This window comes from Arachis hypogaea, chromosome 10 (genome assembly GCF_003086295.3).
Source record: "Arachis hypogaea cultivar Tifrunner chromosome 10, arahy.Tifrunner.gnm2.J5K5, whole genome shotgun sequence".
Taxonomy (NCBI): Eukaryota; Viridiplantae; Streptophyta; class Magnoliopsida; order Fabales; family Fabaceae; genus Arachis; species Arachis hypogaea.
In genome coordinates this window covers 86175118-86201707 of record NC_092045.1, presented here as the reverse complement: position 1 = coordinate 86201707, position 26590 = coordinate 86175118, and the positions used below count along the sequence as shown (strand labels likewise).

The window sequence follows — 26590 nt, the reverse complement described above, 5'->3', positions numbered from 1 at the left end:
TGGTGAATATCTCTTGGATTCCTGATTGCACGATGCATGGTTGATCTCCTGACAACCGAGTGCTCGCCTGACAAACGAGCCAACCATTCCGTGAGATCAGAGTCTTCGTGGTATAGGCAGGACCTGATGGCGGCATTCAAGAGAATCCGGAAGGTCTAAACCTTGTCTGTGGTATTCTGAGTAGGATTCAATGATTGAATGACTGTGACGTGCTTCAAACCTGTAACCTACTGGGCGTTAGTGACAGACGCAAAAGAGTGATTCAATTCCGGTAGGGGAGGGAACCAAACCGGTGATTAGCCGCACTGTGACAGAGTGCATGAGCATTAGTTTTCACTGCGAGGATGGGAGGTAGCTGCTGACAACAGTGAAACCCTACACGAGCTTGCCATGGAAAGGAGTAAGAAGAATTGGATGAAGGCAGTAGGAAAGCAGAGAGACGGAAGGGAAGGCATCTTCATACGCTTATCTGAAGTTCCTACCAATGAATTACATAAGTATCTCTATCTTTACCTTTGTGTTATTTTCGTTCATCACTATATCCAATTGAGTTTGCCTGACTAAGATTTACAAGATGACCATAGCTTGCTTCAATACTAACAATCTCCGTGGGATCGACCCTTACTCACGTAAGGTTTATTACTTGGACGACCCAGTGCACTTGCTGGTTAGTTGTGCGAAGTTGTGTAATGCCATGGTATTGAGCTACCACGTTTTTGGAGCCATTACCGGGGATTATGAGAGTTGTGAAAAAGTATTGTTCACAATTTCGCGCACCAAGTTTTTGGCGCCGTTGCTGGGGATTGTTCAAGTTTTGAGCAAGCTTTTGGTAACATCAGTGCCAAGATCCGGCAACAACATCAAGTTCTTGGTGTTATTGCCCGGGATTGTTTAGGCTGGACAACTGACGGTTCATCTTGTTGCTTAGATTAGGTATTTATTTTTTTCGAAATTCTTGAAGATGAATTCTAGAGTTTCATGGTGATTTGTTGAAATCTGGCTGGCTGAGAAGCCATGTCTAATTTCATTGGACCGAGGTTTCAACTCATCATCACAAGAGCTTGTTGGTTTCTTATCAATCTTGCTTTTGGAGCAGTGATCTGCTAAGGCTTAGCTGGCCTCTGGCCATGTCTAGTGTTTTGGACCGAAGCTTTCTTTGAGAGCTTGGCTGGCTGTGAAGCCATGTCTAATTCCTGGACCGGAGTCTTAGACTAGCATTGCACTGATTCCTGGAATTCTCATTAAGAATTTTGATACTTTTTCTCCACTTAATTTTCGAAAAACAAAAAAATTTTACAAAATCATAAAATCCAAAAATATTTCTTGTTTGAGTCTAGAGTCTCATCATAAGTTTGGTGTCAATTGCATGCATTCATATGTCTTAGTGATCTTCAAGATGTTCTTGATGATTTGCTTGATCTGATCTTTGAATTCTATTGACTTGAGTGTTTTGTGTATCTCATTTGCATTTTCATTTTGTTAGTGTCAGTAGTATGCAAACTGCTAAGTTTGGTGTCCTGCATGCATTGTTAATTGATTCTAGTTGCATTTTGATTTCTCCTATTATCAAAAAATCCAAAAATATTTTTAATTTGTGTCTTTTCAAGTCAATAATACAGAGAATTGAAGATTCAGAACATACTGCAGAGGAATCACACAGAAAAAGCTGGGCATTCAAAAATGCCCAGTGAAGAAGACAGACTGGCGTTTAAACGCCAGCCAGGGTGCCTGGCTGGGCGTTTAACGCCCAAAAGGGTGTAGTTTTGGGCGTTAAACGCCAGAATGTGCACCATTCTGGGCGTTTAACGCCAGGATGGCAAAGGGGGAAGATTTTGTTTTCAAAATCAATTTTTTTTTCAAGTTTTCAAAGTTTTTCAAAATCAAATCTTTTTCAAAACAATTTTCCAATCAAATCTTTTTCAAAACCAATTTCTTTCCATTTTTAAAGATACTTGCTACCAATTAATGATTTGATTCAACATTTCAAGTATGTTGCCTTTTCTGTTGAGAAAGGTTTAATGTTTGAATCATATCTTTTCTTGTTAGTCAAGTTTTTAATTTTCAAATCAAATCTTTTTAAAAAAATGTTTTTCAAATCATATCTTCTCAATCACATCTTTTTAAAACCAATCATATCTTCCTAACAACATCTTTTCCAAAATAGTTTTCAATCAAATCTTTCTGATTTCTAATTTCAAAATCTTTTTCAAAAATCATTTGATTTCTTTTCACTTTTCATTTTCGAAAATTAAGTAATGTTTTTCAAAAATATTTTTAAATTTTCCACTTAATTTTCGAAAATGACTTCCCTCCTTCTCACATCCTTCTATTTATGGACTAACACTATCCCTTAATGCAAAATTCGAACTCCATCTCCTTTGTTAAGTTCGAATTTTCCACTTCTGTCTTCTATTCTTCTTTTCCTCTGACACCTAAAGGAATCTCTATACTGTGACATAGAGGATTCCACATTTTCTTGTTCCCTTCTCTTTCTTATGAGCAGGAGCAAAGACAAAGGCATTCTTGTTGAGGCTGATCCTGAACCTGAAAGGACCTTGAAGAGAAAGCTAAGAGAAGCCAAAGCACAACTCTCTTTAGAGCACCTGGACGAACTCTTCAAGGAAGAAGAACAAATGGCAGCCGAAAACAACAACAATGCCAACAATGCAAGGAAGGTGCTGGGTGACTTTACTGCACCTACTCCCGACTTCTATGGGAGAAGCATCTCTATCCCTGCCATTGGAGCAAACAACTTTGAGCTTAAGCCTCAATTAGTTTCTCTAATGCAACAGAATTGCAAGTTCCATGGACTTCCAATGGAAGATCCTCATCAGTTTTTAGCTGAGTTCTTGCAAATCTGTGACACAGTCAAGACTAATGGGGTTGACCCTGAGGTCTACAGACTTATGTTATTCCCTTTTGCTGTAAGAGACAGAGCTAGAACATGGTTGGATTCTCAACCTAAAGAAAGCCTGGACTCTTGGGAAAAGCTAGTCAATGCCTTCTTGGCAAAGTTCTTCCCACCTCAAAAATTGAGTAAGCTAAAAGTGGAAGTCCAAACCTTCAGACAGAAGGAAGGAGAATCCCTCTATGAAGCTTGGGAAAGATACAAACAATTGATCAGAAAGTGTCCCACTGACATGCTTTCTGAATGGAGCATCATAGGTATTTTCTATGATGGTCTCTCTGAACTATCCAAGATGTCTTTGGATAGCTCTTCTGGAGGATCTCTTCATCTGAAGAAGACGCCTACTGAAGCTCAAGAACTGATTGAAATGGTTGCAAATAACCAATTCATGTACACTTCTGAAAGAAATCCTGTGAACAATGGGACTAGTCAGAAGAAAGGAGTTCTTGAGATTGACACTCTGAATGCCATATTGGCTCAGAATAAAATATTGACTCAACAAGTCAATATGATTTCTCAAAGTCTGTCTGGGATGCAAAATGCACCAAGCAGTACTAAGGAAGCTTCATCTGAGGAAGAAGCTTATGATCCTGAGAACCCTTCAATAGAAGAGGTGAATTACATGGGAGAACCCTATGGAAACACCTACAATCCTTCATGGAGGAATCATCCAAATCTTTCATGGAAGGATCAACAGAGACCTCAACAAGGTTTCAATAACAATAATGGTGGAAGAAACAGGTTTAGCAATAGCAAGCCCTTTCCATCATCTTCTCAGCAACAGACAGAGAGTTCTAAGCAGAATACCTCTGACTTGGCAACCATGGTCTCTGATCTAATCAAAACCACTCAAAGTTTCATGACTGAAACTAGATCTTCCATTAGGAATTTGGAAGGACAAGTGGGTCAGCTGAGCAAGAAAATTACTGAACTTCCTCCAAGCACTCTCCCAAGCAATACTGAAGAAAACCCAAAAGGAGAGTGCAAGGCCATCAACATGGCCGAATTCTGGGAGGAAGAAGAGGCAGTGAACGCCACTGAGGAAGACCTCAATGGACGCCCACTGACCTCCAATGAGTTCCCCAATGAGGAACCTTGGGAATCTGAGGCTCAAGATGAGACCATAGAGATTCCATTGGACTTACTTCTGCCATTCATGAGCTCTGATGAGTATTCTTCTTCTGAAGAGGATGAGTATGTCACTGAAGAGCAAGTTGCTAAATACCTTGGAGCAATCATGAAGCTAAATGAAAAGTTATTTGGAAATGAGACTTGGGAGGATGAACCCCCTTTGCTCACCAAAGAACTGGATAACTTGTCTAGGCAGCAATTGCCTCAAAAGAGGCAGGACCCTGGGAAGTTTTCTATACCTTGTACCATAGGCACCATGACCTTCAAGAAGGCCTTGTGTGACTTAGGATCAAGTGTAAACCTCATGCCCCTCTCTGTAATGGAGAAATTAGGGATCTATGAGGTACAAGCTGCAAAAATCTCACTAGAGATGGCAGACAACTCAAGAAAACAAGCCTATGGACTTGTAGAGGATGTTCTGGTCAAGGTTGAAGACCATTACATCCCTACTGATTTCATAGTCCTAGAGACTGGGAAATGCATGGATGAATCCATCATCCTTGGCAGACCCTTCCTAGCCACAGCAAAGGCTGTGATTGATGTTGATAGAGGAGAGCTGATCATTCAAGTGAATGAAGAGTCCTTGGTGTTTAAGACCCAAGGATATCCCTCTGTCATCATGGAGAGGAAGCACGAAGAGCTTCTCTCAAAACAGAGCCAAACTAAGCCCCCACAGTCAAACTCTAAGTTTGGTGTTGGGAGGCCACAACCAAACTCTAAGTTTGGTGTTGAACCCCCACATTCAAACTCTAAGTTTGGTGTTGGGAGGTTCCAACACGGTTCTGAGCATTTCTGAGGCTCCATGAGAGTCCTCTGTCAAGCTAATGACAATAAAGAAGCGCTTGTTGGGAGGCAACCCAATGTTTTATAATTAACTATTTTCTTTTGTTATTTTATCTTTTTGTAGGTTGATGATCATAAGAAGTCACAAAAACAATGAAAAAAGCAAAAACAAAATGAAAAACAGGAAGAAAAACAGCACACCCTGGAGGAAGATGCTGCTGGCGTTCAAACGCCAGTCAGCCTAGCAGTTGGGCGTTTAACGCCCAGTCTGGCACCATTCTGGGCGTTTAACGCCAGAAAGGGGCACCAGACTGGCGTTAAACGCCAGTAAAGGGCAAGAACCTGGCGTTAAAAGCCAGGAATGGGCACCAGCCCGGCGTTTAACGCCAGAATTGGCTCAAAACGTGGATTTTGATGCCATTTGGTGCAAGGATGCCTTTTCCTTGACACCACAGGATCTGTGGACCCCACAGGACCCTACCATCACTCTCTCTCTTCTTCCCCCATTCACCAATCACCTCAACACCTCTTCCCCAAAAACCCTTCACCTATCAAATCCCATCTTTCTCTTCACCACTCACATCCATCCTTCATAAATCCCCACCAACCTCACCCTTCAAATTCAAACCACTTTCCCTCCCAAACCCACCCATAATGGCCGAACCTTTACCCCCCTCTCTCCTATATATACCCTTCTTCAACCCTTCATTTTCACACAACCTAAACACCACTTCTCCCCCTCTTTGGCCGAACACACCACCATCTCCCTCTTCCTCATTTCTTCTTCTTCTACTCTCTTCTTTCTTCTTTTGCTCGAGGACGAGCAAACATTTTAAGTTTGGTGTGGTAAAAGCGTTGCTTTTTCGTTTTTCCATAACCATTATGGCATCCAAGGCCGGAGAAACCTCTAAAAAGAGGAAAGGGAAGGCAAAAGCTTCCACCTCCGCGTCATGGGAGATGGATAGGTTCATCTCAAGGGTGCATCAAGACCACTTCTATGAAGTTGTGGCCTTGAAGAAGGTGATCCCCGAGGTCCCTTTTTCACTCAAAAAGGGTGAATATCCGGAGATCCGCCATGAGATCCGAAGAAGAGGTTGGGAAGTTCTTACCAACCCCATTCAACAAGTCGGAATCTTGATGGTTCAAGAGTTCTATGCCAATGCATGGATCACCAAGAACCATGACCAAAGTGTGAACCCGAATCCAAAGAATTATCTTACTATGGTTCGGGGGAAATACTTGGATTTTAGTCCGGAGAGTGTGAGGGTGGCGTTCAACTTGCCTATGATGCAAGGAGATGAGCATCCTTACACTAGAAGGGTCAACTTTGATCAAAGGTTGGACCAAGTCCTCACAGTTATATGTGAAGAGGGCGCACAATGGAAGCAAGATTCAAGAGGAAAGCCGGTTCAATTGAGAAGGCATGACCTCAAGCCCGTGGCTAGAGGGTGGTTAGAGTTCATACAACGCTCAATCATCCCCACTAGCAACCGGTCCGAAGTTACCATAGACCGGGCCATCATGATCCATAGCATCATGATTGGAGAAGAAATAGAAGTTCATGAGGTTATAGCCCAAGAACTCTATAAAGTGGCGGACAAGACCTCCACCTTGGCAAGGTTAACCTTTCCTCATCTCATTTGTCACCTCTGTTATTCAGTTGGAGTTGACATAGAGGGAGACATCCCCATTGATGAGGACAAGCCCATCACCAAGAAAAGGATGGAGTACACAAGAGATCCCACTCATCATGAAATCCCTGAAATTCCTCAAGGGATGAATTTTCCTCCACAAAACTATTGGGAGCAACTACACACCTCCCTAGGAGAGTTAAGTTCCAACATGGGACAACTAAGGGTGGAGCACCAAGAACACTCCATCATCCTTCATGAAATTAGAGAAGATCAAAGAATCATGAGGGAGGAGCAACAAAGACAAGGAAGAGACATTGAGGAGCTCAAGCATTCCATAGGATCTTCAAGAGCAAGAAAGAGCCGCCATCACTAAGGTGGACCCGTTCTTTGATTTCCTTGTTATTTGTTCTTCTGTTTTTCGAATTTTATGCTTATGTTTATCCATGTTTGTGTCTTGTGATCATTAGTGTCTTAGTGTCTATGCCTTAAAGTTATGAATGTCCTATGAATCCATCACCTTTCTTGAATAAAAATGTGCTTAATTGAAAAAGAAAGAATTGCATGAATTTTGAATTTTATAATAGTTTAATTATTTTGATGTGGTGGTAATATTTTTGTTCTCTGAATGTATGCTTAAACAGTGCATATGTATCTTGAATTTGTGGTTCATGAATGTTGGCTCTTGAAAGAATGATGAAAAAGGAGACATGTTAATGAGGATCTGAAAAATCATAAAAGTGATTCTTGAAGCAAGAAAAAGCTATTCAAAAAACGAAAAAAAAGAGAAAAATCAAAAAAAAAAGAAAGAAAGAAAAAAAAGAGAAAGAAAACGAAAAAAAAATAGAGAAATAAGAGTTGTGATCCAAGGCAAATAAGAGTGTGCTTAAGAACCCTGGACACCTCTAATTGGGGACTTTAGCAAAGCTGAGTCACAATCTGAAAAGGTTCACCCAATTATGTGTCTGTGGCATGTATGTATCCGGTGGTAATACTGGAAGACAGAGTGCTTTGGGCCACAGCCAAGACTCAATAAATAGCTATGTTCAAGAATTATCATACTTCACTAAGAGAATCATTAGCACTATCTGGACTCTGAGTTCCTAAAGAAGCCAACCATTCTGAATTTCAAAGGATAGAGTGAGATGCCAAAACTATTCAGAGGCAAAAAGTTAAAAGCCCCGCTCATCTAATTAATACTGATCTTCACAGATGTTTTTGGAATTCATTGCATATTCTCTTCTTTTTATCCTATTTGATTTTCAGTTGCTTGGGGACAAGCAACAATTTAAGTTTGGTGTTGTGATGAGCGGATAATTTGTATACTTTTTGGCATTGTTTTTAGCATGTTTTTAGTATGATATAGTTAGTTTTTAGTATATTTTTATTAGTTTTTAGTTAAAATTCACTTTTCTGGACTTCACTATGAGTTTGTGTGTTTTTCTGTGATTTCAGGTATTTTCTGGCTGAAATTGAGGGACCTGAGCAAAAATCTGATTCAGAGACCAAAAAGGACTGCAGATGCTGTTGGATTCTGACCTCCCTGCACTCGAAGTGGATTTTCTGGAGCTACAGAAGCCCAATTGGCGCGCTCTCAATGGCGTTGGAAAGTAGACATCCTGGGCTTTCCAGAAATATATGAAAGTCCATACTTTGCCCAGGATTTGATGGCCCAAACTGGCGTTCAAAGTCACCTCAAGAAATCCCAGCGTTAAACGCTGGAACTGGCACCCAAATGGGAGTTAAACGCCCAAACTGGCACCAAAGCTGGCGTTTAACTCCAAGAAGAGTCTCTACACGAAATTTGCTTCATTGCTCAGCCCAAGCACACACCAAGTGGGCCCTGAAGAGGATTTTTATGTCATTTACTCATTTCTGTACACCTTAGGCTACTAGTTCTTATAAGTAGGACCTTTTGCTATTGTATTAGGGGACTTTGGTAGCTATCTTCATTTTTATGCTATCTTAGATCATTGGGAGGCTGGCCGTTTGGCCATGCCTAGACCTTATGCTTATGTATTTTCAACGGTGGAGCTTCTACACACCATAGATTAAGGTGTGGAGCTCTGCTGTACCTCGAGTATTAATGCAATTACTATTGTTCTTCCATTCAATTCCGCTTGTTCTTATTCCAAGATATCACTTGTTCTTCAACTTGATGAAGGTGATGATTGACGCCCATCACCATTCTCACTCATGAACAAAGTGACTGACAACCACTCTTGTTCTACAAGCATTTGAGGCTTGGTGAATATCTCTTGGATTCCTGATTGCACGATGCATGGTTGATCGCCTGACAACCGAGTGCTCGCCTGACAAACGAGCCAACCATTCCGTGAGATCAGAGTCTTCGTGGTATAGGCAGGACCTGATGGCGGCATTCAAGAGAATCCGGAAGGTCTAAACCTTGTCTGTGGTATTCTGAGTAGGATTCAATGATTGAATGACTGTGACGTGCTTCAAACCTGTAACCTACTGGGCGTTAGTGATAGACGCAAAAGAGTGATTCTATTCCGGTAGGGGAGGAAACCAAACCGGTGATTAGCCGCACTGTGACAGAGTGCATGAGCATTAGTTTTCACTGCGAGGATGGGAGGTAGCTGCTGACAACAGTGAAACCCTACACGAGCTTGCCATGGAAAGGAGTAAGAAGAATTGGATGAAGGCAGTAGGAAAGCAGAGAGACGGAAGGGAAGGCATCTTCATACGCTTATCTGAAGTTCCTACCAATGAATTACATAAGTATCTCTATCTTTACCTTTGTGTTATTTTCGTTCATCACTATATCCAATTGAGTTTGCCTGACTAAGATTTACAAGATGACCATAGCTTGCTTCAATACTAACAATCTCCGTGGGATCGACCCTTACTCACGTAAGGTTTATTACTTGGACGACCCAGTGCACTTGCTGGTTAGTTGTGCGAAGTTGTGTAATGCCATGGTATTGAGCTACCACGTTTTTGGAGCCATTACCGGGGATTATGAGAGTTGTGAAAAAGTATTGTTCACAATTTCGCGCACCAGTAGTATTCATATATATATAACAAGTAATTCAAGAAGCAAGTATGTATGTTATACAATTAGGCAAACTCAAGTAATCAAAGCAAGCAAGCAAGCATATAGAAGATGCATATGATGAATGTTTGTCCTATTAGCTGTGATATCACATGTCGGTTATAGTGCCAAACCTGACAGAAAATCCGGTCGACAACTCCCCGATTAGTCTCTCTATTGCGCATAAGGAGGAATAATTCCGAGGGATGAGTGCCCTACCACCTTCTCCTTTCAGAGGGAAACATTCTGAGGGAGCGTGCCCTACCACCTTCCTTTGGTTGCCACATGATTCTGTGGGTTAGTGCCCTACCACCTTGCAATTAGAGAGAAACCCATGCTTAGGAGGAAAATTCCGAGGGATGAGTGCCCTACCACCTTCTCCTTTCCAAGGGAAACATTCTGAGGGAGCGTGCCCTACTACCTTTCTCTTTTTCGAGGGAAACATTCTGAGGGAGAGTGCTCTACCACCTTCCTCTGGTTGCGAAAAATATGAGTGAGAAGCTCTGCTTCAACTCTCACGTCCGAACGTAGACGGAAGACTGCTACAGCCCCTACGACGGAGAATAATGCATATCGTAATCACATATTCAAATCTCAGAGGTCATTCCTCATAGCACACTTCCACTCATACTCATTCCATCAACCATAATAATTCATTTCCAAGTTTTCACTCATCACAACCATCATCAGTTCATAACTTTCCATTCCTAACTCACTAGTTCCTCATTTTTCCACTTCCAGTACCATTCTTATTTCTCACTCCACCAAACCCATCGTTGGTACACCAGAAACCTAAACCTCCGTTTGCTAACTTTCTAAAGTAAAACCCAAATTAAACCTCCTAGGACCTTTCACATATTCTGATACCCGAAAATAAGCCAAAGAGTCTTAAAGAGGTGTCATAGAAGTATACAAACTTGTTGGGAAGGTGAAGTGGTTTAAAAACAAAGTTTAAGTTATAAAACAGGGCATGTGCATACGCATAGGGGTGTGCGTGGCACGCCCAAAAAGATTTTCAAAGCGTGTGCGTACGCATATGGGTGTGCGTATACACAAGTACCAAATTTTGTAATTCTGTTCACTCGCACAAGGCGTGTTAGCGCCCCCAACAGACTGACCTTCCCAACGTGTGCGTGCGCACAGGTTGTAAGACTCCATTAGTTATGTGTGCGCATAGGTCGTGCTAGTGCTCTCACCAACAGGCCTTTCCCCGCTTGTGCATGCGCATAGGTTTAAAAGTTTACGGGGTTGTGCGTGTGCACATACCAGAAATCACAAAATTCTGCAACTCTGCAGAATTTTAGATTTTGACACCAAACTTTGAATGATTATAACTTCCTCTACAAAAATCCAAATTTTACAAACTTTATATCAATTTGAAGATTTTTCAATGAACTTTAATTTAAATCAAATTTCAACAAATTTCAAAAACCGAGGCTCAAGTTATGATCTGTCCAAGTTCACAAAAAATCAATTTTTACCAAAATCCACCAATGGCTCAATTTCTTGTAATGCATAACCATAACCAAAACAAACCATTCCAAACTCCAAATTACATCATAACTTACCCTTTTGTCATATTCCACCATTCATACCAAGGTTTCTTTCACATTTCATTATTCTCAACCACCAACAAATTCATCAATCATAAATCTATCAATGTCAATCATCATAACCAATCTCATTTCATCTCAATCTATATATTTAACACCTAAAATTACTCAACCATTATACCATATATTACTATCAATCCATAATTTCCAATTCAATCATGTATCCACACTCATAATCATCACCAAACATCAACAACCTCAACCACCAAAACAAAATCCCATCAACAACAATAATTCACACATTTATCATCAGCCTTCATAATCATTAAATACCAATAATCACCAACAACATATATCATCACACATCATAATCATCATTCAATCTCTTATCTCAACACAATGTCAATAATCCATCATCATGCTACATATACTCAAAGTCATCATACATCACATTCATCAACATCCAATTTCAATCCGATCCTATGGCCCACTAGCCTAAGTGTCCAGAAATATTACATATTACATAAAGAAAACCGAAACCATACCTTGGCCGATTCCCAAAATGCACCAAACATCAAAACGAAGCCACCAAGCTCGATCCAAAGCCTTAATCCAACTCCAACAAACACCAAAACTTAATCTAACATCATATATATATATATATATATATATATATATATATATATATATATATATATATATCAAAATCAAAACCTAAGATACACAAAACAACTAAACACAAGGGTTTAGCAAATCCTTACCTTATCCAATGAGATTAGACGTAAAATTCAACAATTACCCGCTACTAGAGATCACCTAAACATGCAAAACCACAAAATCTACTCAAAACTATAACTCTAAAAATGCATAATTCTAGGGCTGGAAACTGGAGATTGAGATGCGATTTTTTACCAGGTTTGCTTAGATGGAAATGTAGAACTCGATAATAGCTTCACTTAGCCGCAAATGGCTCCTCAATCAGAGCTCCGGATCAAAAGTTATGAAGCTTTGAAGGAGGAGGTGAATAGTAACCAACCCTCACCTCTCCTCTCTTCTCAAGCTGCACCCCTCTCTTTTTGGGAAGGAAAATGAGCTGAAAAGCACATTTAATGAGCTTATATATGTTAGGCCTTGGGCCTGATTTGGGCCCAGTCCATCTCGTTAGCATTTTAACCCGTTTGGCCCACTTTGGGCCAAAACCTTTAAGATTAGTGCCCGGTTTTCAATTCTAAATTATTTTTATCCTTTCAAAACAATAAATCAATCTTCAAAAATCTTATTTTCCAAAATACGCGGTACTGGACAAACTAGATCCGGTACTACCAGCTTAGGCGCCAGTGCGCATTTTTACAAAAACTTTTTGAAGAAGGTACATTTTCCAGCTCAGAAAAATCTACTAAAATCAAATCTCATATTTATATTTTCAAATTAAAACTTCTAAATTTTGAATCTACTCTGGGAACTTAAAAATTATTATTTTATTAAAACAGTTTTGCTGGTTCTTAGAGTGTACGCACAAGTGAAAACATGACCCCTATTCAGAGCACGCGCACAACAGTGTACGTGCACACACAAACCAAAACTCATAATTTCTGCAACATCAGAGAAATCAGATTTTTGACACCAACTTCCAATAATCATATCTTTTTCTACAAAATTTTGATTTCCACGAAATCTATACCGTTTTAAAGCTCGTTGAATTACTTTTAATTTGATACAAAATTTAATTAATTTCAAAAATTGTAGCTCAAGATATGATCCATCAAAATTTACCCAAAACTGATTTTTTGCCAAAAGTTCACTATGTTCTTGAACCTTCAAAATTCACAACCAAACCAACTCAAAGCCTATTCAATTTCGCCATAAAATACTACCAAATACTATACTTTACCTTTTCATTACAACACCATCAATTCAACATTTACCTCAATCAATTCATTCATCGTAAATCCAATAATTCCACACTTTCTACATCCAAATCCCAATATCAACAACTTTAACATAATCTCACTACTCTTAAGCATCATTTATCCAATTTCAACGTCAACAAATATCATAATTCATCATCATCCCACACAATCATCATTATTCCACCATAATCATTAAAATCATCATACATCACAATTATCAAACAATCAATTTCAATCCTATCCTATGGTCCACTAGTCTAAGTGTCCAGAAACATTACATATTACATAAAAGAAACCGAAACCATACTTTGGCCGTCTTCAATATGCACAAAACACCAAAAGCTTGATTCTAACAAGATCAACAAGCCTTAAGCACCAACACCACTTCCAAAACTTACCAACTATCAAGCTATACACATATAACATACCAAGAATCAACACTATGGCTAACTAAAACATCAAAACATAAGAGTTTGAAGAGACTTGCCTTACCCAACAATATTAAAGGTAAAACCCAACAATATTCCAATGCTAGATCACCCCTAAACAAACAAAATCACAAAATCTACTCAAAAATCATAACCAAAAACATGAAAATGCTAGGGAAGGAAATTGGAGCACGAGTTTAGAATTCTTACCTACAAATGTTAGTTAGAAATGACGAGCTAGATGAGAGTTTCGCGTGACTGCAAACGGTTCGCCAATCGAAGTTCCGTAACTCAAGTTATGGCTTGAGAAAGATGGAGGTGAATAGTGCCACCCTCCCCTCTCTCTCAATCTGCGTTTCTCTCTCTCTCTGGTGCTGAAATGAGGATGCAAATCCTTGTTAAAGGTCTTATATATATTAGGTTTGGGCCCAACTTAAGTCCGGTCTAACCTGTTAGCATTTTTGGTCCGTTTGGTCCAACTTTAGGCCAAAATCTTTAAAATTACCGTCCAATTTTTTATTTTAAATTATTTTTTTGTCCTTTCAAAATAAAAAATTAAATTTTTAAAATCTTATTTTACTAAAATGCACAGTATCAGACAGACTAAAGTCAGTACTACCAACTTAAGCACTTATACACATTTTTACAAAAAATTTTCAAAAAAATACTTTTTTCCACTCAAAAAAACTTATTAAATTTAAATTTCACCATTATTTTTTAAAAGAATATTTTTATATTTTTTATCCTATTTCAAACAATTAAATTATTATTTTTAGTAAAACGATTTTACAAAAATAACTCCGATACTTGCATATACCTTGAATGGAGGATTATTGCTCCTCAAAAGTCCTCCTTATTATTGCTAAACATTTGCCATTACAAGTTACCACCAAAATGGATCCTCTCAATTTTTTTAACAATTGAGGGAGTAAAGTGTAATCTCTTACCATTTATTTTATATGTGAGACCAAAAATAAATATGAGAGAAAGAGCAATGAAGAGTTAGAAATCACACTTTACACTCTATTTTTTTTAACAATTGAGAGGATCCATTCCCAGTTACCACACTTCAAATTTCTCTAACAAGCCAATCCTATTCGGCGTCGTATCCTTTAACATTCTACAAACGAATTATTTCGTCCTGGTTTCTTTCTTTCCTCACCCATTAATCTCCATATTGTCTCTTATTGTTTCGTCCAAGTAATTTTTGTCAATATAATAATAATAAGTATATATAAAAAGTAAACCACTTTAAAATTGGCCCTATCTTAATTTTCAAAAATTATGTTATTACCAGCTTCAAATCAAAATAAACTAAACAAAAAATTGCTAAAAAAACATTTAAAATATAGAAAATTTAAATTGTCCACTTCCAAATTCCAAATGAAAAAGTACAGAAATAAACTTAGTTAATTAACATTAGTCAATTTTAGAATTTAAATTTATAATTTAAAATTTAAAATTAACGATATCTTATTCAGGATATAGATTTAAAATAAACAAAATAAATTTAAAAAAAATTGACTGATGGAAAAAAAATAATTACCTAACATTACTCTTAAATAATTTCTAACAACAGTGGCAGGCATATTAAATTTTACCAAAAGCCAGCATGCTACTAAGGTTATGTTAGATGTCATAGGTGGTTGTTTTTTGTTAAGTTGTTGGTCACATAAACGTCACAAAAAATAGAGCGAAGCCAAGAAGAAGGATATGGATTATTGCATCACGTGTCTTAAGAGAAGTTGCAGCACTCTCAATGACTATTGGGAACTTACAAGTCCCTTTTGATGGATCACTTGTTACAATTTCCGCCAGTCCATCGAAATCGCATGCCTCAATGCTTTGATCCCTTGCTTGAAAGTATTGATTAAAAGCATAAGAAACATTGCCACGAATATCCAAATCGGCACAAGAACAACCATATCCTAAACTTGTACAATCAGTATTTGCACATGCATACCCTAATGCCTCATAAACAGGACCACTAAATTCTTTAACATCTTCACTTAACACACACCATTGCTTCTCTAGGTATCTTACCCCTTTTGCTCCCACTGGCCATTTATGATCTTCTCCTTTACCAGAGAAATCTACAGGGAACTTGGGCTTCCCATCGTATTCGAAAATTCCCCAATGACGCTCAAACTTTCCGGGTTCAATGCTCTTGAGATTCTCATCGAAAAGACCAAAGAGATACACATCCAAGACTCCAGGATGAAGAGGGCTTCCTTGTTGGTTTCCTAGTTTCTTAAGGAATCCATGGTAGAATCTTCTTGCTTTATCTTTGTTGGCGCTTTTGTGGCCATCCGTCGGCCATCCAACTTCGCCAACAACGATTTTCATGTCAGAGTAGCCCTCCTTCTTTAATGCCCAAACAAGGGTATCTACACTTGCATCAAACACATTTGTGTAAGTTGCACCTTTGTCTTCGAATGATCTACCTGCGTCAAAGAATGCCAGTTCCTCTGGAAAATTTGGATTCAAATAAAGGCTAAGGTAAGGATATATGTTGATGAAGAAGGGTGAGTTATTGTCGTTAAGGAATTGGAGTATTTCTTTCATCACATCTTTGATGTCACTTCGAAACTGTCCGTCCGAGGGCTTGTCCGAACCTGAATCTAACACATCGGCATTCAAACACGAAGTAACCTTAACTTGGTCTACAACTCCTGCCTTCTCAACAGCTTTCTGAATACTCTTCATTGCTGGGAATGTAGAACTTCTATACTTGTTTTCATAGCTCGCCAAGAAAGGCTCGTTTCCAACAGATATGTATCTACATTATATTCAGGTAATGGTAATGGAAATGAAAATCATGCAATGCAAAAAGAATACCTAATAATGTTTATGAAAAAAATTACAGAAAAATAACTTTTAGTTTGTCAACATTAACCAACTTTAAGGTTAAAATTTATAATTTATAATTCATGTTAAGAATTTATGATTTAGAATCTAAAATTTATGTTAAACAAAATAATTTAAAAAAAAATTGGCTGATGTTGGCTGAAAAAAATTGGTTATATAACATTACTTAATGTTTATATATACCTGATGTCAACACCACCATGTAGATGTTTGGTGAGATTTTGCTTGACCCATTGCTCAGCCTGGCCACTGTTAGAAAGCCTTTCCATTTGGTCATTAGGGATACCAATCATGACTTCAATGCCTGAACCAGCAAGAGCACCAAGTGTCCAGGAATCTACATCGAACAATTTAACTTTGTTGATTACATTGTCCTTCAAGAGATCAACAACAATATAAGGATTTATAGGGTGAGATGTCAATGCACCCCAGTTTATGCCAACATTTGACAAAGCATGTGAGCATTTTGCACTTGGTAGATGGCATTGAACTAAGACAAAGATCAAACAAGACGCCCATAGCATGCGTTTTGTTTGAGCCATGTTCTTGGTTCGAGCCAACCCGGTTGCCCACTAGCCAATCAGATAACAAACACTGGCTTATATATGTATTATGTTGAGCGTTAAATTCGGTAGACTAGTCCACAATAAGCAAAGGTGTAATGTCGTGCCATGACATCGGAACCAAATATGGTTCTTGATTAGATGTCTATACCTGGTTTTATTATCTCAAATAAGTTGTCTGATTTTCTAATTATAATTATCAGTAATCAACCACCTCATGTGCATGTGTAAATACTAAATAAAGAAGGGAATAATAGAGTACTAAAAGGTGTTTTTTAGATTCTATCCATCCAATGATTTTTTACATGTATGTGATGAGAAAGAGTATTATTATTTAGAGAAATGTTAGCCATCCAAGTATTCTATAAACCAAATTTTTAATTAAGATATCGTGCACTTTTTCTATTTCGTATATAGGCGGGCACTTCTTTTTCATTATAGTCTTGTTGTTATTATCTTCTAAATCTTTTTTTAATTTTTTTACGTTTATCTTTTTTTATGTTATTGTCGTCGTGCCACCACTATCGTCGTCGTTGCTACTATCATCGCTGTCTTTTCATTGTTATTGTTGTTGTTGTCTAATTTTTCTTTTTTTCTCATTTTTTTTATTATCATCATCAATTCAGCATCGTCCTCATGGTCTTCATCTTCTTCTTCTCCTTTAAATGTTTAGAAAATTAAAGTACAAAAATTTTAATGCACAACACATAAATTGTGGTGGTGCACAGCACAGAAATTTTAGCATAAATCACAAAAAAAATTAAAGAATCACGTACCCAAAACATTGACACCAACTAATGAAAAAGCCATAGCACATAAATTTTGGTGTACAGCACAAAATTCATGGTACATAACAAAAAAATTTTGATATGCAACATAGAAATAGAAATTTTCGAGGATTACATACTCAGAACATTGACTCACTCAATTAACAAAATACATTCGCAACAAAAATTTGTGTATTATGAGCAAAAATTTTTGTGCTATATACAAAAATTTATATTTTGTACCAATGAAATATGCACAACACATAAATTTTGGTGTACAGTACAAAAATTTTGATGTATAACACAGAAATTTTAATGTACAACACAAAAATTTTTGAAGGACTATATATCCAAAACATTGATTCTCTCAACTAACAAAATATATTTACAACAAAATTTTGTGTACTATGTGCAAAATTTGTATGCTTTTTAACCAAATGCTGCCTTAGAGTATATTTACACAGATGTAACGTATTCCTGACCCAATAAATTGTATTAGTAAAGACAAAATAAATACACAAAAATAATAATAATAAATTAATATAAATATATTTATATATCTAAAATTAAGTATATTAACAAAATTATAATAATTTAATTAACATATCAAAAAGCATTTTAATTAAAAAGTATTTTTTTATTTTAATATTTTGACAATATTTGTATTTAATATGTTTAATATTCATTCATTATCAAATATTGTGTTTGTCATATTATATTTTATTAATTATCTTTTATATAATATGAAAAAAAACATCTCAATATATAATTGTGTGAGAGAAATAAAAAATATAATAATAAAAAAGACAAAAACTTAAATCAAATAATCACAATTTTCTTTACATATATTTAAGTAGATCTAAATAATTAAATATCTTTTTTTTTGTAAATTAATCATTTAATAATTTTTTGTTATTTAATGGAAGACTTGATACTCTGCAAAATTTATGACAAAAGTTTTTTCAAAGAAAATAATTACTATATGTAAAATTAAAACTAAACTAAATAAAATAATAAAAATAATTAATTGATATATGTATAAGTTTTAAGAACATTATTAAATACTAATAGTATCTTTTATATTTGAGAAGTTAAACTTAATTTTTTATTTAATTAATTAATTGTCTAGTGTGACAAGAATTATTATTATTATTATTATTATTATTATTATTATTATTATTATTATTATTATTTCATTTGTTTGTTTGCTTTTTTGTTATAAGTAAAATTGATTTTTCGAATATTAATAAATTCAATTTATATAATTCAATAACGTTTATTATTGTGTTAATATTTAATAATATAAAATTTTTTAACGCATAACTAAAAGTTTGTTAAATATGGAGGCAAATACACATTACAATAAAAAATTATATATATATATAAACTTAATGGAGGGAAATGTCCACACACCATAGTTAATAGATTCATATCTATATATTCTAGGTGCATTTAAGATATCACTACAAAAAAAAATATTGAATATCATCGAATTTAGCATCTCAAGTTACTATCGATTTTACTGGTAGATTTATAGAAAGTTTTATTATACAATTCGTTACATCAAATTATTACCACTAGATTTACTTATCCAACGGTAAGTTTGTGAGTAATATTTGGAGAAAAAAAAAGCGAAATAGGCATGAATTTTTTTGTCATTATTATTGTCGAATTGTTTCGACAGTAACACATTTTAGTTAAACGTTGCATTTTAGTGTGACATAGTGGATTACTATCGGATTTATATCCGACTATGAATCTGATGGTAATCAATTATAAAATTGAGAGCACGAACTTTCTCCCCTTTTATTTCAAAAATCCTCTATCTCAAATCTTCTTTTTTGTTTCTCTCTCTATCTCGCTCTCTCGCCGCTTTTCTGTTTCTCTCTCTATCCAATTCCTTGGCCGTCACTTCAGATTCAGATGCATCCTCATTTTCCATCTCCATGTATGTATTTCTATTTTAAAATAATCTAAAATTATTCTATTTACATTATTTAGTTATTGTTTATTTATTTTTAATTTGTTAATTATTGTTAAAATAATTGTTATTGGAGTTGGAGGGGACGTAGCAAAAAGAGCCATATAGTTGGGGTTCGGGACCATGACCCGCCTATGAGTGAGAAGTTCCTAGAGTACCGGTGGAAACCCTCCCTCTACCACGACCACAAGACCAACTTGTGACACCTCTACTACCTATCATCATGTCTGCTAAGAGAATACCAATTAACACTAATAAGCATATATACAACACAAATTCTTCAACATTTATATTATTTCAAAAAAAATTGATATAACCTCTCCTAAAATTGGACATATATCCACCTTTACAATTTTCACAAATCCAACCAACTTTAATCCACAACATCAGTCAAAACTCAATTAAATTCACAACATTTTTAACAGAATATATTAACTTATTTTTACTATTGTATATATTTATAAGGGAATCATATATATTGATATTTAAATCTCAAAGAATGTCATTATATGTAACGTTAATCGTTATATATTTATTTAAAAATATAAGAAATTAAGTTAAATTTCACCAAAATTTAAAAAATGAGTATTAATTGTTGCCTTAAAATAAATGATTTCTTCAATAACTATACCTATGAATTAGAATAATCTTAAAAATAATACACTTATATTGACATAGTAAATATGTACAACCTAATAGTTTAAATCTAACATATCTTAACAACTTAAATTCTCTAATTAAAACTAAAAATTAAATCTAACTCGAGCATAATACTATTTATTAACTAAAACACAAATTATATATAGAGGCATATAATGGAGCACTTAGCGTGCAAAAGCATCAAACAATAAGAAATTGCACAACCAAAATTTTTTTCAACATCAATTCACACAAATTAGCATCAATGACACAACAATCAGCAACTCATTGCAAAAATTGAGCCAAAAATCAATTAATTTAGTCCAAACAAATTCAAATTCAAGAAACATACAACTTGTTGAACTATATATAAACTAACAACAATTCTAATAAAAAAATTCTAATCCTAATATAAATCATCTAACTAGCAAAAAATAATGATAACCAATTCTACTTATGAACTAGAAATTAACATATAACTAAATCCTAAATTAACTAAAATAGATAAAAAGAATGATCATGGAAATTGAACTTCAAACAGAGTAAGAAAAACTCACGGAAGAGAGATGCAGTGGTAGCAACCACCGCTGCTAATAGAGTGCCACAGCAATGTTGGAGGAAGCTCTCTGACGGTGCTGGGAGTCGTTGAAAGTCACCAAAAATTGGGAAATAGGGACTCTATTCTACTGTGTTAAAGATTCAGTGTGGAAGAGTGACAGAGGCAAGCTAGAGGAAGAGAGCTGTTGCACGTAAAAGTGGTTACCGTCGATGTTGAAGTTGCAGACGGCGAGACGAATAGAGATGGGGAGAAGATTTCGCGGCTGACGCTAGGTTGCGAAAGGGAGAGAATGAAAGAAGTGAAGACTTTATTGAAGGTCAGTCACTAGTTATCTATATTTGTTTAACAGGATTTTGTGAAAATTGAAAACTTGTTTGTTAATGGTTCTTTTGATAGTAGAACATTATGAGTTTGTCACTATGTGGGTTTTGAATGTTTTTAGTTATGAATTTTGATGTTTGAAATTATTTGTGAAATTTTAATATTAAATTATAGATAATTTATTATGTGAAAATTGTGAAATTTTAAATTTTATTAAGTTAGAAATTATTGAATTTATATATTTAAAATTATATATTGAATTTTTAATAATTTTATTTAATATTTAATTAAATCGGTTGAATTCCGATTAAACTTTGATCAAACCAATAAATCAATAATTTTACCGATTTATTAACCGATTCGTTCTCGCAACTTGGTAAAATGATATTTATTAGACTGCTATGTACTTATGTGTTTACTTAGCTATATTATTTTTTATCTATGAGAAATTAAATATATATTAATCTAATTAGGATGTGATTAACAAACTTAAAATATTAAAATAATTCTAAAAACTTCTAAGTAATTATAAAAAGAACTGCATAAAAATTAAAAAATAAAAATATTTTAATTTAAAATAATATTATTTTTTTATTATATTTTTTCTCTTTTATAACTATAAACAATTTAACCAGGTATCTTTTAAAAATTGTAAAATATTAAGCTCTTTATTACAATAATTTAAAAAAAATAAAACAAACACATCTAAAAATTATAAATATATTTAATATCTTTTTAAAATTAAATACACCTCCAAAATACAAACTAAATAAAACTAAAATTTTAAATTTAAATTTTAAATTTCTATTTAAAATTTAATATATTTAATTATTAATATATTACAATTTAAATACACATCCAAAAATCAAATTAATAAAAATTCAAAATTTTTATTTTAAAATTCTAAAATAAATCTTAAATCATCTAATTATTAACTAATACCTGATAAACCCCATTTGTAGGGTTTATCTTGTACTTGATTTAAGGGATTATATGACCTTTTACCCACATTTATCCATTGAAATAGCATGGTTTTATAACTTCTCCTTTAATTGTACTTAAGAGTGAAAACATGCTTTTTAGGACTTAAAATAGCTAAATCTAATTATCCTTGATTCCATTAGATGCCTTGATATGTTTGCTAAGTGATTTCAGATTTAGGAGGCAAGGATTGGACCAAGGGAATGAAGGAAAAGCATGTAGAAATGGAGAACTCATGGAGAAATAAAGAAAACGCAAAAGCTGTCAAGCCGACCTCTTCGTACTTAATCGATCATAACTTAAGCTACAGAGGTTCAAATGATGCAGTTCCAGTTGGGTTGAAAAGCTAACATCCGGGGCTTCAAAATGATATAAGATTTGTCATAGTTGCTATATGTATAAGGATGCGTACGCGCATTGTACGCGTACGCGCCGTTGGTGCACGTGATTCACTTCATGCAAACTCGTAGCTAGCGAATTCACAAGCCTTGTGGGCCCAATCCAACTCATTTCTGATCCTATTTAAGCCAAAGATTAAAGAGGGATGAAGAAGAGAGTTACCCTTAGTTTAGTTTAGCTTAGTTTAGTAGTTAGAGTTAGTTTCTAGAGAGAGAAGCTCTCACTTCTCTCTAGAATTAGGATTAGGATTAGGTTTAGTTCTTAGATCTAGATTTTAATTCATCTTCTTCTACTTCTATCTTCTCAATTCCTGGTAGTTACATTCATTCTTCTTCCATTCCTTTGTTGTAATCTCTTTTATGTTGTTCTTGTGTTTTGTTGTAGATCTACTTTTGTTTCTTCTACTTTCTTTCAATTCAATCAAGGTAATTCATAATAATTATGTTTCTTTTAATTGTTGTTGTTAATTCATTGCAATAATTGTTGTTAGATTTCATTCTTGTTGTAGATTTCATGTGCTTTCCTTCTATGCCTCTTATGTGTTTGATAAAATGCTTCTTCAAGCTTTAGTGTAGATTTTGTTCCTCTTGGCCTAGGTAGAGTAATTAATGACTCTTGAATTATCTAATTCTTTTGTTGATTGATAATTAGAAGTTGCTAATTGATTTGAATACCTCTAAAGCTAGTCTTTCCTTTACGAGTTGATTAGGACTTGAGGAATCAAATTGATTCATCCACTTGACTTTCCTCCATCGTTAGAGGTTAACTAAGTGGGAGTAATGGACAATTTGTTATCACAATTGAAGAGGATAACTAGGATAGGATTTCTAGTTCTTATATCTTGCCAAGAGCTTTGTTAGTTGTTAGTTTATTTTTTTTGCCATTTATATTTCTTGTCTAAAATCTCAGAAACCCCAAAATAACTCACAATCAATAACAAGACACTTTATTGTAATTCCTAGGGAGGACGACCCGAGGTTCAATACTTCGGTTTATAAATTTAGGGGTTTGTTTAAGTGACAAACAACTTTTTGTATGAGAAGATTATTGTTTGTTTTAGGAACTATACTTGCAACGAGAATTCATTTGTGAAATTATAAACCATCAAAAATCTAATCATCAATACCATACAAAACCCTGAAGGAAGCAGAGCAGTCACATTCACCGCATTTTCCTAAACCCAGAGGCGGTACACGCCGTACATGGTTTGTCATCCTCCGCCGCTGTTCATCCGCGACATCCTCCTCGGCCCTCAACCTCGACGCCGCCTTCCCCTCCTCGGCGCTCAATCTCGATGCCGCCTTCCTCTCCTTGGCGTTCATCCACAACACTGCCTTCCTCTTCATCAGCGCTCATCTTCGTCGTCGCCTTCCTCCTCCTTGTCACCGTTCGTCCGCACCGAAAATGGACTTAAGGTTTGGATGGGTCTCTGTTCAGAGAGCTTTTCTCTGCGCATTCTATGACACCATTGCTTTTCTTTTTGTGCTGTATAATATTCTTTTCTTTTGTAATTAAAAATCAAATAAAATAGCGTGAAGAGATTCTCATATATATTACAATGTTAAATTATTTTTGCATGTGCAATTTCTGTATTTTGGAAGTGTTTATATTCTTCACTGAATTTTGGATGTGTTTACGGGAGTTTTAGTTGTCTACAAAGAAATATTATGTGTTTACGTTCTTCACTGATTTGGGTTATGTAAACGTATAATTTTGTATGTGTAATACTATAAATTTTGGATGTGTAATAGGAATAAATTTGATTTGGGTTGTGTAAATGTATAATTTTGTATGTGTAATACTATAAATTTTGGATGTGTAATAGGAATAAAGTTGAAAGAGCGTTTTGTACAAGAGAACGAAATAGAAGAAAACCGTGTACATAAAAGAAGAAGACAATAACTAACTATGAAGTAGGTAGGAAATTAGAGAAATTTTAGTTTTTAAAATTTAAATTAATCTTAATTACTAATGTGTACCTAAAAAATAGGAATATGTTTTAATTAAAAAATAATTAACTAATATTAAAGACTAACCAAAGACTGAATTTTATTATATAAATAGTATTTATAAATTATAAATAACATCTTACAATAAGTAATTCTGCTTGAATTGAACATATTTTTTATTTTATACATAAAATAAATGTTAAATTTACGAATAACAACTTATTGAGCATTTATAAAAGGATGTGTACACCTTGGTATTCTTAAGATACATTTCATATCCCTTTTGTATCTTGTTTCTCTCAAAAACAAAGTTGAATGGCCAGTAACAATCCATTCATAGTTGTGGAGTTTTATCCGAATTATCGTATGAGAAATGGTGACAACGGGGTGACATTTGAGTGTCAGGATCCGATATGTTTCGCACTCAGCGTGTGGAGACGTTGTCGGATATGAAAAGTTTGATATTGAACAAGTTTGGGGGGACACAAGCGAGGGAAGTTGGAAAGGTGGTATATAGGTTGCTGGCACCCATGGGAAATGGAGTCTTCCGGTTTTAGCTGTTTCGACTTCACGGGGACGAGCATGTGCGACTAATGCTCGACATTCACGGGAGGATCATGTGTGAACAGGTAATGGAGTTGTCTGCCGAGGTGGGTCACGGTGGTAGTGGGAGTTCCGCACAGGACACATATGTGCAAGATGACCGACCTCTCGCACCACCGCCCATTCATGTCGCGATTCCGGAGAATGAGGCAGAGGAGGGTGAGGAGGAGACGAGGACTACGTGGCAGAAAGTAGAGACAGTAAGTCTTCCGATAGCATCGATGAGGATGAGTTTGTGCCGGAGACACCTGTAGGGGCTGTGCTGCGCCATGTGCTGCGCCATGTGCTGCCTCCACCTCACCCGATTCCGACACTATCGGCTTTGCCAAGTCACTATCACAGTCTAAATCTGGATGTCATGCATGAGAGAATCCCAGTTTCTAACACCTGTTGAGTGGATTACAACCTAGACGGCAGAGTGGAGTTTCAGGTCGGACACATGTTTAGAAGTCGAGAGGCAGTGCTTTAAGGTGTGAAGATCTACAGTATTCACATGAGTGCTGAGTACCGGGTGATCGAGTCCGACCGGTTAAAGTACCATGTGCAGTGTCATCAGTTTGACAATGGGTGTCAATGGAGCCTCTGACATATAGAAAAATCATCGATCAAGAGTTTATAGAGAAAACAACATTGCAAGTATAGCTCTTAATCAATGTTGATTCCGCGTATCTATTTAGAAGGGGTTGTCACAAAATTTAGAAATAAAATACTGGGAGTATGAATCCCAGGTCGTCTCCCAACGAGTTGCAGAAAGAGTACTATTTTATTAATCAGAGATTTTCCAGGAAGTTTTTGAGTTTGAGAAACAGAGAAATAAATGATTGAGAATTTATGTAATTTAAATAAAAGCCTTGACCGGGAGAAGATTAAATGGAAGTTCTATCCCTGTTGAACTCTCTCAAGTGTAATAATAAAAGGGTTGTTATCCTATTTAGTTATCCCTTATATAATAAGGGAAAGTCAAGTACTCTCAAACTAATCCTATCGCTTGCGTCCTAATCCTTTCCTAAGAAAGAATTAGAGTCGAAGACAGGAGAATTAGCCAACAACTTCCAATTAATATTAACACTTGAGTATTCCAACTCAAGGTTTTCCTTTTAATCAATTCCTAATCACGTTAGGGAACTACTCCATTATCATGAATATAACTTTCACAGAATTAAGAGAGGAATAAAATAAAGACATGATAATTAATAACTATAAGTCAATTAAAAGTGAAAATGGTTCTTTGCATTAATAAATCCCAAATTCATGAACATACTTATCTAAACAGAGTCAATGGATAATAAAAGAGTGAAGGAATAGAAAAACAAACTAGAATGAAGAAGCTCCAACGGAGATAATGATTCTTTCCAATATTCAAGGCAAAGCACTAAAACTCTAAAACTATGAATGTGAAGAAAACCTAGAGGAAGAAGTAGGATTCTCTCTAGATTCTCCAAAACTCCACTAAAACTATGCAGAATGTGTATGTTTCTTGAGTCTCTGCTATTCCCTGGCTCTAGTCTGTGTTTCTGGGCCGAAACCTGGGTCTAAAACTGGCCCGAAATCACCCCCAGCA

General features: G+C 35.6%; 1 protein-coding gene across 1 annotated transcript; it reads right to left on the bottom strand.

The window, feature by feature from the left end:
- Window positions 1-14904: 14904 nt before the first annotated feature.
- Window positions 14905-16832, bottom strand: LOC112715848 (glucan endo-1,3-beta-glucosidase 8-like). The gene is made up of 2 exons (XM_025767667.3): window positions 16451-16832; window positions 14905-16178 (listed from the first exon to the last, which is right to left on the bottom strand). Exons 1-2 carry the CDS (start codon window positions 16807-16809, stop codon window positions 15068-15070), a joined length of 1470 nt encoding a protein of 489 aa, XP_025623452.1. The 5' UTR covers window positions 16810-16832; the 3' UTR covers window positions 14905-15067.
- Between the last annotated feature and the right edge of the window lie 9758 nt (window positions 16833-26590).